Genomic DNA, 14375 nt, shown 5'->3' with positions numbered 1-14375 from the left:
TTCATGTGGGAGGGGCTCACACACGGGCTCCATCCTGGGGGGGATTGACCTCAAACATCGCATGCAGTTGGCAGGTCACGGACAAACAGGTGGGGGCTCCAGCCCCAGCACAGACCAGAGGCACAGCGGTCTCAGACTCAGCCCCGCAGGGGTGTCCTGACGAGGCACGGAGCCTCTGGACAGCGGCGACCTGACCTCACCTCACAATCCGCCTACCGCCGAGCCGCCCCAGGTTTCCCGACAGTCATGAAAACACCTTAGAAAGAAATGATTAGTGTGTGAAAGGCATGGATGGATTTTATTTATTACCCTATATCTACAATTTAATTTGAGGTAAAATATAAGCAACACATAAAAATGCCTATTTCTGCTACCATGTAATATAATTCTCCATTGTGAATATTGTGATAAAGCTAATGAAAACTCTATGCCATCACATACTCTAGCTCTTCGTATAGCTGGTATTTTACATCTCTTACTGTTGGTGAAATCTCAACACATGTAAGATTCTCCTACAGATGGCGCAGAATGTCAGAGGGTGCCTGGTCAGATGACGGATCCCTCGCTGCCCACACTGGGGCCTCAGTGTCACCGGTTCAACCGCAGAGTAAAGAAGGCAACGAAACCCCCCTCCCCAAGTTCTGAGCCGAGCTGGGGTGGTGTTCCACAGAATTCCACACCACGACTGGGCTCACAGCAGTGAGGCTCTAACGTCACTCAGCTCGCCCCAACACTCAGACCTGACCTCAAACTTCTGGTTCGCCATGCATTTTATTTGGATGAAAAGTAAATGTGGATGGAAGAGGGTCTCTGTATTCCATCTATAAGCCACACGCTGAGATTACCGACCTCTTACTGGCTGTTAGCTGGTCCTGATGGTTGTGTTTTCATGATGATAAAAAACATATGAACCATGATAGAGAGCTTAGGAAAAGGTTTAGTCAAATATACAGATACTAACTGTTCACTCAGTCATTAAGGAGAGCCGTGAACAAAAGGGTCATTTAAATGATTTTCTCCAATAGAAAAACTAAAGAGCTGAACTATATCACAGGGGTTTTCTTCACTGCCGAAGCTGAGATGTTCCAGTAGGAGATATCTTCGCTTGATTGGAAAACAAACACCGTCGCTGAAGGCTCTGCTGAACATGTAAAAAATCTGATGAGCTCCACCCCTGTCATTTCCCTGTCGTTTTCCAGCACTGCTGTAAAATCCTTATAATACATTCCCAAGGAAACCAGCCATTCCAAATCTACAGTCACTCTGCTCTTTAATTCAATTCACAGAACTGCTGAAAAAGTAGACATTTCTATCTAAAAGTAGAAAAAAAGGTTTGTATAGAAGGTATTTCTGTTATACAAGTATATTACACAGCCTGGGGCAGTAACAGGTCCAAAAAGCTCTTCTCACCCACTGATACTTTAAGCTAAAACAGGAGAGAAAACAGACAAGCGAGAAAACAGGTTAATCTGATTATAGGAATTTATGATATTCACTAATATCACAACTTAATTACCATTTCAGTCTAGGGACTGGAGGTACATGGCCCATTCCATGACCAAAAAAGTCTCCATATAAAAAAACCAGAGGGTCAGCTACAGGTGAGAGATAACTGTACCCTCTAACTATCATGAAAACAGTCAATGCTGGGGCTGAGTGAGGTTCAGCCCGACATGAACACCACGTCTCACTAACTCCTGGTCTAGGAACGCCCCTCCTGGAAAGGTTTAAGATGTTTAGAATGACTGGATCAGGCCAAATCATACCAAGATACACCATGGATTGTGTAGCTCAGCCAGACTGCAAATACTGTTACAGTGATTAGGGGAGAGTCAGGCTGGTGACACCGACTCACAGGGCATCCAATGGCAAGGACAAGAATTAACCTACAGATCAGAAACAAAACACTTTCCATGGGAGGCAAAGCGCTTTAACATCTCTGCCTGATAGACATGCGTTGATCCAAGGAAACTCTCCGTGCTCGAGCCCGCTAGCTCAGACCACCCAGGATGCTTACACGTGGTCCTCACGTGCCCCGAAGGTGGGCCACCGTTTACGGCTGAAGCAGGGAAAGCACTTCAGCTTACGGATATGCAGGGAGGCTCTCCCAGACACTACATGGTGTCCTGGACACAGAAGCTGATTTACCCTGGGAGGGAAGAGTTCTACCACGTAGGGTCTGGTTCTTGCTTGATTTGGGAGTTTCCATCAGTCTCCTTTATTTCTATCAAGAAAAACAAAAGGGAACCGATTAACTATGCTACGAAGGCAGATCTGCTGGATTATACAGCTACTCATACCAAACTATTCATTACAACTCGATAGGATACTAAAAATGGTAGCAACTAGAGACTCTTCTCTAGCAGCCAACTTCTAAATTTTGTTACTTAGATTTTCAAAGTCACAAACGCCTTATTAATTATGCATGTAAAGGCCCCACACCAGCTGGATCCAGGTTACAGAGCCATCATTCAACAATTTCAGAATTCATTAAGAGTCATTTGGGAAGATGGAAGAAAAGAACCTGTAAGTCATCTCTAAATACAATGCTTCTGGGCATAAACGACAAACCCACTTGACCCAGAAACCAAGGAACAAAATCACCACGTGGTTCCAGGTAAAGAGCTTCTAAACCACAGTTAATTCTTTGTCTTTGGCACTTCAGTTTTTGACAACCAGGCTACCCTTTTTACCTTCGGTTGCAGGAACCTCCAACTGGGTTGGCTCAGCTGATTCTGAAGAGAAACACACGAAGACTTTATTAAAACACTGATCAAAAGTCGACTTCGGTTACGTAAAAAGCCTAGAGGGAGGAAGCTCTCTAGACATACACAAAGCTCCCATCTAGGATCAAACAACAGCTACAAATTTGGGGAATTAAAAACACGGTTACTCAACTGGACTGTCAAAAATCTGCTTTCCTGAAACCTGCTATCTTACACAATCAATAACAATCTTAACACAGGTCCAGCAGGAAAGCAGGAGGTTCTCTATGTCTTTTCCCCTCCCTTCTGCGGGATCCCTTTAATGACAGTCTTTCATTGCTTTCAGTGAAGCACACAGCAGGCCTAAACAAACACTTGCTTCTAAGGAATCTTTAAAACTACAACACATGCATTTTCAGCCAACAGTCTGGCTTACAGCAACCATTAGAAATGAAGGGCACAAGGCACCAAGTTAAAAGACAACCTTCTCGTCACACAACCACACTCAACACCACTGGTCTCAGTGCCTGAGCTTGAGCTTGACATGGGAAGGCGGAGCCAACGGCATGCGGTCCAGTTCTCAGTGAGGACCTACGTGTGAGCCCACCTAGGCTTTCAGACTAAGGAGTCAAAGGAACCGAGTCTGCATGTGCTCGAGTGTGTGCATACATGTGGACATGTGTGCTGTGGAATTAACGTTCCTTAGAGTTAGGTACACATTAGCACGGGAGGCCACACAATCGATGTGATCTGGTTTACTGCGTAAGCAGGAATATTTCCATGTTTCACCCTGCTTAATTTACCTTGGATCACTGGGCCTTCTGACTCATTCTGATCAACCAACTCTGAAAAGAAAGCAGATTCATTTAAGTAATAATGATACACTGCTGCATTTGAAAAGCATTTTTGCATACATTCTCTACTCTGATGCTCTGACTCTGCTATAAGAGACGCTGTTTTCCTTATGAGAAGGAGGGAAAAAAGATGAAAAGTTGCGGTAGGTCCCATTCAAGTAACTAACTCATAGTAATTACCATAAAATTCTGTAAATTATTACCACACAAGGAAAAGAACAACACTGAACACTTTACACATACAGTAAAGGGGTAAGGAGCCGTAAGATACAATGTCTTTTGAAATTCAAAGTTACATAGAAGAGAGATGAATTGCAATCAAAAAAGTTTTCCAAACAACAAGACAAAACAAAACCCCCACACCTTATCATGGGGTTGGTCATTTAAAGATCTCTGGTATTAATTAAAGCTGAATGCCGAAGATGACTGAAAAATCTACGAAGCAAGATTTCCTTTCATTCATTATTGACATCCCCAGATACTGACACACTTGGCCAAGATAGAGAGTATAATACAACAGAATCTACTGAAAAAGAACTAGTGGGCTTGGGGGAACAAGCAAATAAATACATTTTAGGATAAAATGAAAGTCAAAACTGGGAGGCAGAAGAGACGAGACCAAATCCGTGACGCTACGGGCAAGGCAGCCAAAGAGCATCGACAGCGTGAAGCCCAGCGGGGCAGCGGGGACAGGCACAACAGCCGCGTGACTCAGCTCAGGCGGGGAGCCAACGCCTCCCAGGGCTCAGCTGCGCAGCGGTCCCTGAAAACTCCCGGACACTTTCCCAACAAGTGTAGAACAGAGCGCTCAATGCAGATGGATGTTAGAGAGCTGAGAGGATACCGACTGGAAAAATGACTAAAATGCTAATGGTGTATCAATTAAGGAAAACTGTCACTTCGGAAAATTTTTAACAAGAAAGGTAATAGAAGAACATAAACCGTATTAGCATAATTGTTTCACATAAAAAAACCCAACAACAACACACACACACAAAACCTGTTTAAAATGACAGGAATATCAGGACTGGAAGAAGACTTACACTTGTTTGTGCAAGATTGTCTGAGAGCCCAGTGACTGCCAGACACAACGCCTCAATATTAACAGAAGCCGCTAAATCATGTTAGAAGACTTGCTTTTGCTAGCCCGGTAATCAGAAAATAATAGTAACGGTAAAAACAGGAATAAATATAGACTGTGCTTACTGAACACACACTATAGATCAGGAGTCGACAAACCTCATCACAAAGAGGCGATGAGTAAATATTTTAGGCTTTGCAGGTTGCTCTGCTGTAATTTCCGAAGTCTGACATACGCGAATGGGTCCAGCAGCGCTGTGTTACCACTTTCTATTCACACAGTGAGGAGCCCGCCAGTCACTGCGTCAGAGGCTTGACACACAATGTGTCCTTTAAATGCTCTAAAACTGCCCAAATGGGTGCACGTATCATTACTATTTGATTACACGAGTAAGTAAACAGATTTTCAAAAGCAAGCAACTTGCCCAATATCACGTCCACAAGTGACCGGTGCTTTATACTGAGGGCTAAAACAACGACTGAATGATTACTGCTGGATTACGTCTGTAAGTGTACACGCAGACCTGCATAAGCCCACCCATCCCCGTTTCTCAAATCCCAGAAGAGAAAAAAAAAAAAAAGACATCCAGAAATACTCACGGTTATTAATCACAAGTCCTGGAAATGGTCTAAAGAGAGAAACAGATGGTACAAGTGTTTTTTTTACTCTATGAGAATTTACATGTATATTTTTATTCAACTAACATTTAGCCCATGTTACTTATGTGCTAAAAACACAAAAGCTGTCCACTATCATTTAATCTTCTACTTTTAAACCTACAGACAGATAAGTAACAATTAGGGCACATTATTAGAAAATGCTACACCAAAGATGGCGGGGGGGGGGGGGCGAATAGGAACAATGTAAAGGGAAAGAGAGTAATTTTAGTAAAATGAGAAAAGGCTTTGGGAAAGTAACATATTAGCTATTTCTGAGTGTCGGTCCTAAGCAGACAGTGGGAGTTGGACAATGAATGGGTATATTTAACCACAGCTAAGTTCTGGGGAGGTGGAACAGTGAAGGGGAAGGAGAGGGAGGGACAAACAGGCAGAGTAGCATGGAGACATACACACGACCACGTGTGAGCTAGACAACAAGTGGGAATTTGATGACTCAGGGAACTCAGGGGCTCTGGGACAACCTAGAGGGGTGGGATGGGGGGCACGTGGGAGGGGACACAGGTATACCTATGGCAGATTCATGTTGACGTATGGCAGAAACCAACACCATACTGTAAAGCAACTATTCTTCAACTAAAAACGAATACATTGAAAAAAAAACCAACAACCACGACTGTTTTCCACACACACACACACACACAAATAAACAATGGGAAATCAGAGTAATTTTAGTGAAATGAGAAGAAGCTTTGGGAGGATAAGACATTAACTATTTCTGAGTGTTGGTCCTAAGCAGACAGTAGGAACTTGAAGTTTGGGGGAGGTGGAAGAGAAGCGTGAAGGGCCCTGGGCACTTCTACCTGGGTGACGGCAAAGGGGACGTGTGTAGCACTTACTGTGACAAGCACATCAATGACTGGAATCCTCACAGTGCTGTGAGTGTGCAATGTGGCAACCATGCCTACTCTGTGGGTAAGCAGCTCACACTCTCAAAGGGAACAACTACCATCTCACTGCACAGACAAGGAGACAGAAGGGGCTTAGCACTGGATCCTTGTCTGACCTGAAGCCTGGGACGAGAGGCCGCAGGCAGGGGCTGGCAACATTTTCCTGTACAGGGCCAAACATAAATACTTCCAGACCACACTGTCTCTGTCCCAGCTACTTAATTTTATCACTGCAATATGAAGGCAGCCACAGACAATGTGTAAACAAGCAGGAGTGACTGGGTTTTAACAACACATAAAAATAAAAACGTGGCGGGCTGGAGCTGGCCCACAGGTCACGGTGTGCTAACAACACCTTGCCTTAAAAACCAGAGAATGAAGAGTCAGCACAAGGACGGAAGAATCTCACAGTAACTAAAGGACTGTATTAGTTCATGTCATCGCACAGTAAACTTACTACAGAGGATCACATTTTGGAAGATGACTTGGCCTCAGTGATCTGCAGGTTCATTCTTATGACCAAGCAAGTCACTCTCACGTACCTAATGACTGTGAATTTAATGAACTCAGCAGAATCTAAGATCCTTCTCATGGAGCTGATTTCCAGATAGCTGGGGGCTTTGAATGACACTCCGGGGGGCATGCCATCAACCACCACACAGCCAGGGTTAATTGTGATTTTCCTGTAAGGAACCTTCACGGGGAAACCCATCCCAATGGCTTCACCTATAGTGAGACAAATGGCATAAAAGCAGAGAGTCCACCTTAGTGAGGGTTTACAGACGCACAGATGACAACTACTTGAGCATAATTCAGTTTTAAGATCTAACTGAGTCAAAGTTTTCCTGGCTTATTGCAAGCTGTACTATGCAAATGCCTGCATCCATGCTCAGTCATGGCTGACTCTTTGCAACCCTATGGACTGTAAGAGTCACCAGGCTCCTCTGTTCATGGGATTTCCCAGACAAGAATATTGAAGTGGGTGGCCATTTCCACCTCCAGGGGATTTTCCCAACCCAGAGATGGAACCTGCGTTTCCTGATTGGCAGGCAGATGCTGAGACACCTGGAAAGCCATACACAAACGTAAAACTTACCAAATTTTCGACTGAAGAGGTCATTAACTTGCTCTCTTAGCTGTCGAGCTTTTTCAACTTTTGATAGTCTTTCATTATCATCGTCTAAAAAGGTTAAGAGAAAGCTGTAACTTAACAATGCCATTTTAATACCAGATACATTTTTAGGTGCTTTATGTAATTTTATGTTTTGGGAATGTTTTTTTAAAAAATCGATCAAGATTGAAATGATTTAACCAAACAATTTAATAATAGCATTAAACTGAAAATGCAACATCATTCCAGTTATAAAGAGTTTTGCTTGCCGTTTCATACAAATTTTTTAAACACACTAGGCATCTGAGTAGCGTACAGGTTTTAGCTCATGTTGAATCTAGTAATTGCCAAGCATTGTTTATAGATATAAACAGACATGGTGATGTATTTGGTTAATAATTTCTGCAGGGGCTAGGGGAACAACAGACAATGTACAGTACATTCAATCTCCATGAAGCCCTAACAAGCTATAATTAAGGCAGAGAGATCATACCTGGAATTGTCACCTGAATGATGTTAAGGTCTTCAACACCTGATGCAGTAGTATTAACACTGGGTGATGAATTGATTTTTCCTGAAAACGGAAACCTCAGATTAAAATATATACAAAATGTAATTAAATCTTCCCTAATGCTTACAATACAGACTATAAAAGACCACATTTTAAGGCAACTTTGCTCCTCATGACGTGTTTTCTTGTTCTGTGACGCTGGGCTTCCTGAAAGATGTTTTACATTTTTTGTCTTCCTCATGCTGTTTTGTGGCGCATCAGACATGTAGAGATCCTTAAGTTATTAAAAAACTTAAAAATCGTAAACTAGACACACCCCAACTTTGAATGCACTTTCCAGGTTTTATTTCAACAGCTACTCTCGCAATAATTTTTAAAACTACTGCTGCAAAGTAAGTGTCTGACCAAGTGTTTTCTGTAGCAAAACGCTTACTTGGAGGGCTCTTAGATGAGGAGGTGCTCTCCTTAATTGCAGTCTCAAACATTTCTGGCCTAAAAACAAGAGAAAAAGCATGTGTGTTAGTATTCCAATAGGAAAACATTAAAAATTAAACAAGTAAGATACTGAAAAATCTAGTAACTTTCTATACATACACATTCTTAGCAGGAGCAGAAATAACATGGATATCTAAAGGAACACACACAAAAAGACGAACTATAATTGTGATTTTAACATCCACCAAGCCCTCTTTAGTTTAAATAGCTTCTTTCTATGGTTTCAATATATCCTGGAAAGATGCAATGCTAGGCTTGAGAAGCAAACACAAGAGTCCTGCATGCAGGTAGCATGGAAATATAAAGACAGGCTGTGAAAAGTCAAGCACCAAGACTCTGTCTCTCTTGGGTCTTCCCTGGAGGTACTGGTTAAGACTTCAATAACAGGCTTCCAATAAAGGAACGTAGGTTTGACCCATGGCTGAGGAACTAAGATCCCACATGCCTCATGGCAAGGCCAAAAAGTAAAAGTTAAACAGTCTGTCTCTCTGAGGAAGCAGAGGCAGGGTCTTAGCCTCTAGAGACCTGGCTCAAAGTACAGAGGGTGGCCATTAATAAATAAAAAAACCCTAAAATTCCTTTCAACTAATTTTGAACAATTGCTGGACACTGACACATATTTTATTAACTCCAGTTACTTTCATCTCCTTCAGCTGTGCTGGCATAATTCACAGATCCCAAGCAAACAGAAGAGAGATTTAAACTATTCTGTAAACTGGAGAAATAAAAAGGCTTTAGAACACTGAACCTCCACTTAAGATTCCAGCCGTATCAACCAGTAAAAATATGACTATAAGGAGACTTGCAAAATCAAGTTGTTATCCCTCTGGTAACTCACAGCCCTCCTTCCCTCTTTTGACCACTTACAAAAATTTTTAAATATATATAGAAGTATAAAGCGGAGAAGGCAATGGCACCCCACTCCAGTACTCTTGCCTGGAAATCCCCATGGATGGAGGAGCCTGGTGGGCTGCAGTCCATGGGGTCGCTAAGTCGGACACGACTGAGCAACTTCACTTTCACTTTTCACTTCCATGCATTGGAGAAAGAAATGGCAACCCACTCCAGTGTTCTTGCCTGGAGAATCCCAGGGATGGGGGAGCCTGGTGGGCTGCCGTCTATGGGGTCACACAGTCGGACACGACTGAAGTGACTTAGCAGCAGCAGCAGAAGTATAAAGAGCTTCTCTGACTCTAGGGCCCCAAAGCTGAATCCACATACCATCTCCCAGAGTCAAACTGTACCAACTCAGGGGGCAAGCTCGTTTCATCTTATTTCCTTACTTTTTAATGATGAACTTAATTTTGGCTTTGTTTCTGAGTATCTTCTCCAGCCTTGGAATGCCAAAAGTAGACGGTCGTCGGAACGGCACACCCTCGGGTAAGCCTTCCACATAAAAGTCTTCTGGGAAAGACTCAAATAATGCGAACGGCACTTTCACAGCTTGTTTAAGGCCAAGAGCTTCACCTAAAAAAGCAAAACACACTTATCGTTTCTCATATACATAATTTTTTGAAAAATTAAACCTTAAAAAAAAAGCATTCAAACTACATTTTGCAGCTACTCAAACTATTCTTTAAAAAAAATCACATGAATTTTAATTTTAGGAAAATGTCAATTTCTTGAAGAAATGTGGGAAAAACGATCAAATTCATGCCTACAAACCCACACACATCTGATGATAATATTTAAATGTTGAACATTTTTACATTGATCACATTTTTCTGTTTTATAAAAAAGCTACCTCATATTTTAATAACAATAATACTTCAAAATAAACTTACCACATTTTTCATTGAAAAGATTTTCAACTTTCTGTTTTAGGTCTGTGATTTTGGCATTCCAGGCCTCTGCATGAAAAAAAAAATGCAGAAAAAAATTTTAGTAATAGTTACTAGTATACATCCAAAGTTAGGAACTTCTTCATCTTCTTTTATTGTGCATCTTTACTCAGCGGAAAATAAAAAATACATAGGTTTTCAACACAGTCATGTCTTGGTAACTATTCTAATCCTAATGCATTATTTAACTGTTTTAGAATATTACTGGGATTCCCTGGTAACGATAAAGGAACTGGGGTTCCCTGGACAGACGATAAAGAGTCTGTCTGCAATGTTGGAGACCTGGGAAGGTCCATGGACGGAGGAGCCTGGTGGGCTACCGTCCATGGGGTTGCAAATAGTCGGACACAACTGAGCAACTAATTTAACTTATTATATTACTAATATGTCAGCTACAAATTAACAAAATAAACAAAGAACAAAATACACGCTCCCCAAACAATTATAGTATCTACTCTGTGCCAGATACAGCTCTACCCTTTAGATGATCTGTATTTATCATCTTACAAATCACCCTATGGAACCGGAAATAATGTTATCTCCATCTACAGACAAGGAAACGGCACAGAGAGGGTAAGCAGCTTGCTCAAGGTCATGGGATCATAAATACTAGTGCCAGATTTGAACGCAATCTGGCTCTGTAGTCTTCACCTCTAACTGTTAATATATACTAATTCACCAAATTAAAAAGCAGTGCAACTAGTAAAATACAGTATTTTACTAATTCCTTTTATTTGAAGTAATGAAATCAAGAAAAATGAAGTATATATTTACCAAAGGAAAACTCTCTCCCTCGAGGCTTGAAGGGAACATTAGAACCATTCGTCTGGGTAGGGGTTCGAACGGCTGAGGTTTGAGGATTGCTATTATTAGGGCCTAAAGAAGGATAAAAAATAAACAAACAAACAAAAAATAGTCAGCACACACAATCAATCACCTGCTAGTGAATTCTGTACAACCTGCTCTTGAAGGCCAACTTGTGCTGGAAAAGTTGAGTCCAATGAGGACATAAGCTGTCTGCAAAGCAAAAGGCCACTTCCGTGAGTTCTACAGACCTCTGTCCGTTTTTCTATTTCCGTCCCTACAACGAGGCATTTTCCCCCAGAACACATCTAGCTTTCTGGCTGATATGAGGAACTTTCAGTTCACTTCATGATTCATCACACCATTTTTAAGCCACTGGTCACTTATGTTTGCCTTTAGGTTTTTCTTTCAGCCTCTGAACACAAACACAACTTGAGATACAAGCATATCCTCTACACTATGAAGCTCTCCTTTGGATTCTCTAGCTATTTTTTACATATCTTTTCTTTGAATTCTAAGAAATACACAGAAACAATGCTATGGGTTCTGAGTTGTTTTCCACTAAAAGCCTGACTATGGCCTCAGAATTCAATAAAATATGAAGACTCAACATTCTAATCTTTAATTACTTCAAGCCACTGAATAAAAACCAAAACTTTCTTAAATGGCACAGTGATAAAAGCAAGGTATTTCTGGAGAAGCTGGATCTCTTCTCCCCATCACCCTGAAGGCAGGTCAAAGAGCTTTTCATTAACCCACCACTGCCCTTGTACATGAATACTCAGAGTGGCATTACTCATAAACAGCCAAAAAGTGGTACAACCCAGATGTCCATCAGGTGATGAATAAATAAACAAAATGCAGTCCACATCCACACAATGGAACATTACTCAGCAGTAAAAAGGAACGGACACTCATTAGGAAGGGTATTATCTAGAAGCAGAAAGTAACACGTAGTGGCGAGGCTGAGGAGAAATCTCATCTTCTACTTGAAACTGTTGATTAAAAACATTTAGAACTCTAGACTTACCACAGGTTAGCCTTCCACACCTAAAACAAGTTTTGTGAAGGCCCATTTTCCTAAAAATGTCAACACTAGAGTGAAGAAGCAACAGCTGTAATCAGTGAACTGGAGAGTAGACAGAAACAGGCCACAGAGCAACCTCACCTTCCACAGTGACCTCAATTTCAGGAACTTTCGAATTACTCCCGGGGCTTCGTGGTCTTTTCGGGGACTGCAAAGCTGTAAAGTGAGCAGATACCATTTCTTTTGGATATTGTAAAAAATCCATAAGGAATACTCTATAAAAGCAGAGTACTGAAATTCAGTTTGGCTCTTTTCAAAGAAACCTGAAGAGTCAAACTGATGGTATAATACTCCATATGAGTCTCAACAAAGCTGTGGACACATGAGTGAAGGATGACTGCAATATGAAACTGCCAATGAAATGTTTACTTTGGGGGGGGCAGGCATTAAATAAAAGATCTTAAAAAGCTCAAAAACAAATCAAAAGCCACCCACCCCCCCCGCAAATTTCTGCCACACCAAAGTATAATAAAGGTATACATAATCTCTTACCTTTAGTGTTAATTTTACTAGCCATTCCAGGAGGCAAGTAGGAAATAACTAGTTCAGGTCTAGAGAGAAAACCAAGAAACGTTAGTGGCCAGTATAATACTGGTCTTCACAGCTAGTAAAACTTGTGATGACCAATTTTTTTTTTTAACGAAAGTGACCACAAAATAACTCATAAGGCAAAAATAATCTCTTATCATTGTGGACCAAAAAAAAAAAATCACTTTTCCTTCCCATAACTAGCTGCTAAAAGATTTTAGGAAGAGTAAATGACTTCATGATAGCTCAGTTGGTAAAGAATCTGCCTGCAACGCAGGAGACCCCAGTTTGATTCCTGGGTTGGGAACATCCCCTGGAGAAGGGAAAGGTGACCCACTCCAGTATTCTTGGGCTTCTCTTGTGGCTCAGCTGGTAAGGAATCCACCTGCAATGCAGGAGATCTGGGTTCAATCCCTGGGTTGGGAAGATCCCCTGGAGAAGGGAAAGGCTACCCACTCCAGTATTCTGGCCTGGAGAATTCCACAGACTGTACAGTCCATGGGGTGGCAAAAGGTCGGAGCGACTGAGCGACTTTCACTTTCATGAAAATGAAAACTAACAGGAGTTTAGTTTCTTCAGCTCCTGAAATTCTGGAGACATATAAACGAGAAACTTAATTGTTGAAATTCAGTTGCCCATAAGTTTAACCAGGAATAAACAGAGCACATTAAAAATCAGCACTTTCTTTCTTTCTTCAAGTATGTATGGATAAGATACTTATAGCATCACAGCATCTCTCAGCAAATGTCAGCACCACCGCTGTGGGGCAAGTACAACTGTCCTTGTACTGATGAAGAAAATCAAGGGGAAAAATAAAAATCAAGTGCAGGTTAAAGAACAGCAGCAACGGACAAGGTGAGGCCCCAGGCTCATGCTACACCTTCTGTCATGGACCTCAAAGGCTTAGCTGTAACCAGAAATACAACTTAATTGCCTAAATTCCAGAAAGGATTGCAATGGCAAAGAGAACTTACTTTTTAACAACAAACTTGATTTTATTACTTCCACGGACAATCCTTTCCAGTCTTGGAATTCCAAACCAGGTAGGGCTTCGAAAGGGAATTCCTTCTGGCAAGCCTTCTACATAGAGGAACTCGGGGTTTGATTCAAACACCGGGTATGGTACTTTTACTGCTTCTGTGAGTCCAAGAGCTTGAGCTGAAAGTATAAGAGAATAGAACTTACGAAAGGTAAAACTTTATAGACAATCTTTTACTTCTGTCTGACAGCAGTCTCTTTTTATGCTTTTATTATGTGTATTTTTAAACTGTGATACAATGAACATATAACAGTATGTTAGCTTCCAGTGTATGGCATAATGACTTGCTATTTGCATATATTCTCCAAGTGATCAGCACAGGAAGTGTAGCTGACATCTGTGCATGCTCAAATACACTGGGCCAAAGTCCCCAATACTCTAGCAACTTCCACTTAACATTGTAGGTATCTTACTTAGTACACTGGGGAAACTGAAGAACAAGCCTAAAAAATAAAAGGAACATCTTAACACTTCAAAGGACAGGACAATTAACTATCCCCACAGGACAATCAAAATTGTCTCTGTGCTCTGGGAGGAAATGAACTACAGCCATATGGCAAGTACCTAGCCCTTGAACCCAGCATCTTGTTTAAAAGATAAGAGGGAATTTTTGGTGGTGCAGAGGCTGGGACTGTGCGCTTTCACTGCTGAGGGCCTGGGTCTGATCCCTGGTCAAGGAACTAGGACCCCACATGCCGAAGGTAAGAGGTGCGCAAGAAGATGCACTCGAGCAGACTGGTCAAGGGTACTCA

At 41.7% G+C, this 14375-nt stretch overlaps 1 protein-coding gene across 3 annotated transcripts in view; it reads right to left on the bottom strand.

Annotated features, from left to right (window-relative positions):
• Window positions 1-279: 279 nt before the first annotated feature.
• GTF2I (general transcription factor IIi) overlaps window positions 280-14375 on the bottom strand; it is an 82784-nt gene continuing 68688 nt past the window's right edge. Inside the window, exons 21-35 of one of the 3 annotated variants that reach the window (XM_070362679.1) lie at window positions 13559-13742; window positions 12549-12607; window positions 12138-12212; window positions 10940-11041; window positions 10109-10174; window positions 9608-9791; window positions 8263-8321; window positions 7812-7892; window positions 7304-7387; window positions 6750-6933; window positions 5240-5268; window positions 3509-3550; window positions 2694-2735; window positions 2149-2224; window positions 280-1426 (exon numbers count right to left, since the gene is read on the bottom strand). In XM_070362679.1, the coding sequence (XP_070218780.1) occupies window positions 2166-2224; window positions 2694-2735; window positions 3509-3550; window positions 5240-5268; window positions 6750-6933; window positions 7304-7387; window positions 7812-7892; window positions 8263-8321; window positions 9608-9791; window positions 10109-10174; window positions 10940-11041; window positions 12138-12212; window positions 12549-12607; window positions 13559-13742 (1250 nt within the window). In that variant the 3' untranslated portion in view covers window positions 280-1426; window positions 2149-2165. The remainder of the gene's footprint in view (window positions 1427-2148; window positions 2225-2693; window positions 2736-3508; window positions 3551-5239; window positions 5269-6749; window positions 6934-7303; window positions 7388-7811; window positions 7893-8262; window positions 8322-9607; window positions 9792-10108; window positions 10175-10939; window positions 11042-12137; window positions 12213-12548; window positions 12608-13558; window positions 13743-14375) is intronic. The other 2 variants (XM_070362677.1, XM_070362678.1) reach the window with 2 other exon arrangements.

This window comes from Bos mutus, chromosome 25 (genome assembly GCF_027580195.1).
Source record: "Bos mutus isolate GX-2022 chromosome 25, NWIPB_WYAK_1.1, whole genome shotgun sequence".
In the NCBI taxonomy this organism is placed as follows: domain Eukaryota; kingdom Metazoa; phylum Chordata; class Mammalia; order Artiodactyla; family Bovidae; genus Bos; species Bos mutus.
This window is presented reverse-complemented; position numbering and strand designations above follow the sequence as displayed.